The following is a 1,359-nucleotide window of genomic DNA, read 5'->3' as shown; positions in this document are numbered from 1 at the left end:
CAAGTTGTGTGTGTATAAACTTAGTTAGGAGATTTAAACAGGAAGTGTGATGATTACATTTGAACAAAAAGGAACTATGTCGAATCATTAGCAGTCTGGAGTTTAACCTCATGAATAATGCAAATACTTAACGCGTCTTCAGGTGTACCCTTCATTAGTAAATCAGTGTGAGAAATCCATTTGTAAAGCAGCAGCGAACACTTTAAGACATACTGAAGGAAATGAATAAAACATACTGACTGCAGTACCGTTCGCGCAGAGGTTTCTGCTTCTCGTTCTTCCGGATTCCTCTCCTCCTCCTCCTCTTCTTCTTCTTCTTCTTCTTCTTCTTCTTCTTCTTCTTCTTCTTCTTCTTCCTTCTCTTCTTCTTCTTTGATACATGTTTAAATTAGAGGAATTAATTCTGGAGTCCTAGTATTGCGTCATTTTTCTCGTTACACCTTGCACTGTTCTCTTTCTCTCACAGATGAGCTGATAGAAAGAGTGGCCGATGCCTTGGACCAGGTGGAAGAAGAAGAAGTCACGTGGGGAGGACAGTTCAGAAAGTAGGTGTAATTATAAACCAATCACAAACATCTTCTCCCTCTGAAGGTGGGAGTTATTGCTATGGTTCTATTCTTCCGCATTTGTCGTATTTTCACAGCACGTAAGCAGGTAAATAAAAGTGGGCGATTGGCTAGCGCTCTGGTGTGGTATGCTTCCTCTTTTCTATCAAACATCTATCCGTATCCCTCCTTCTTTTTTGTGTTTGTTACTCTCGTGTAACACTACTAATCTTCGACACGTATGTTACCTAATTGTGTTGCAAGTGCCATAAGACTCTTACAAACAAGAACAAAACAGGTAGTAGTTAACCAGAGCCCTCGTTTCGGAACTTACTTAACCTACTACGCATATCTTGGGTCTCCACTTTCAGTAGGGCCACATCTAGGTCGAGCTGACGTTACACGAGTCTGGTTGACATTGGAAATAATGTTTTACACCCAGAAGAAGCGTCCAACTTATTTTAATAATAGGCGTTCGAAATTTAATTTCACCGAAACATATCCACTCTTTCTATTAATAAATATGTTGCTACTTCTATGCCTACTTCTCCGTATTCGAGTGATTGACCTCTGGTCACCCTGCTATTTCCACAGTGCAATGACAGTGTCTCCAGAACCCGATGACGACGGTAATGAGGTGGAGCCCAAGTGGTACCATTACGTCATGCACTTCATCTCCTTCTTCTGGAAAATCTTCTGCTCCATAATACCCCCAACGTGAGCCACAGTTTTATTTTTGGTGTTAGTCGCGTTATTTGTGCCTCTCTCTTTCTTTGTTTCCCTCTCTCTTTCTTTGTTCCCCCCCCCTCTCTCT

General features: G+C 41.4%; 1 protein-coding gene across 1 annotated transcript in view; it reads left to right on the top strand.

The window, feature by feature from the left end:
• Positions 1-466: 466 nt before the first annotated feature.
• The window catches only part of LOC101849111 (sodium/calcium exchanger 3), a gene marked incomplete at both ends in the record, with an annotated part of 2,763 nt that continues 1,870 nt past the window's right edge, over positions 467-1,359 (top strand). The window contains 2 exon segments of the mRNA XM_013091125.1: positions 467-545; positions 1,140-1,262. Coding sequence (XP_012946579.1) covers positions 1,144-1,262 — 119 coding nt within the window.

This window comes from Aplysia californica, unplaced genomic scaffold (assembly GCF_000002075.1).
Source record: "Aplysia californica isolate F4 #8 unplaced genomic scaffold, AplCal3.0 scaffold02239, whole genome shotgun sequence".
NCBI lineage: Eukaryota > Metazoa > Mollusca > Gastropoda > Aplysiida > Aplysiidae > Aplysia > Aplysia californica.
The sequence above is the reverse complement of the archived record's forward strand: the minus strand, read 5'-3'. Positions and strand labels throughout refer to the sequence as shown.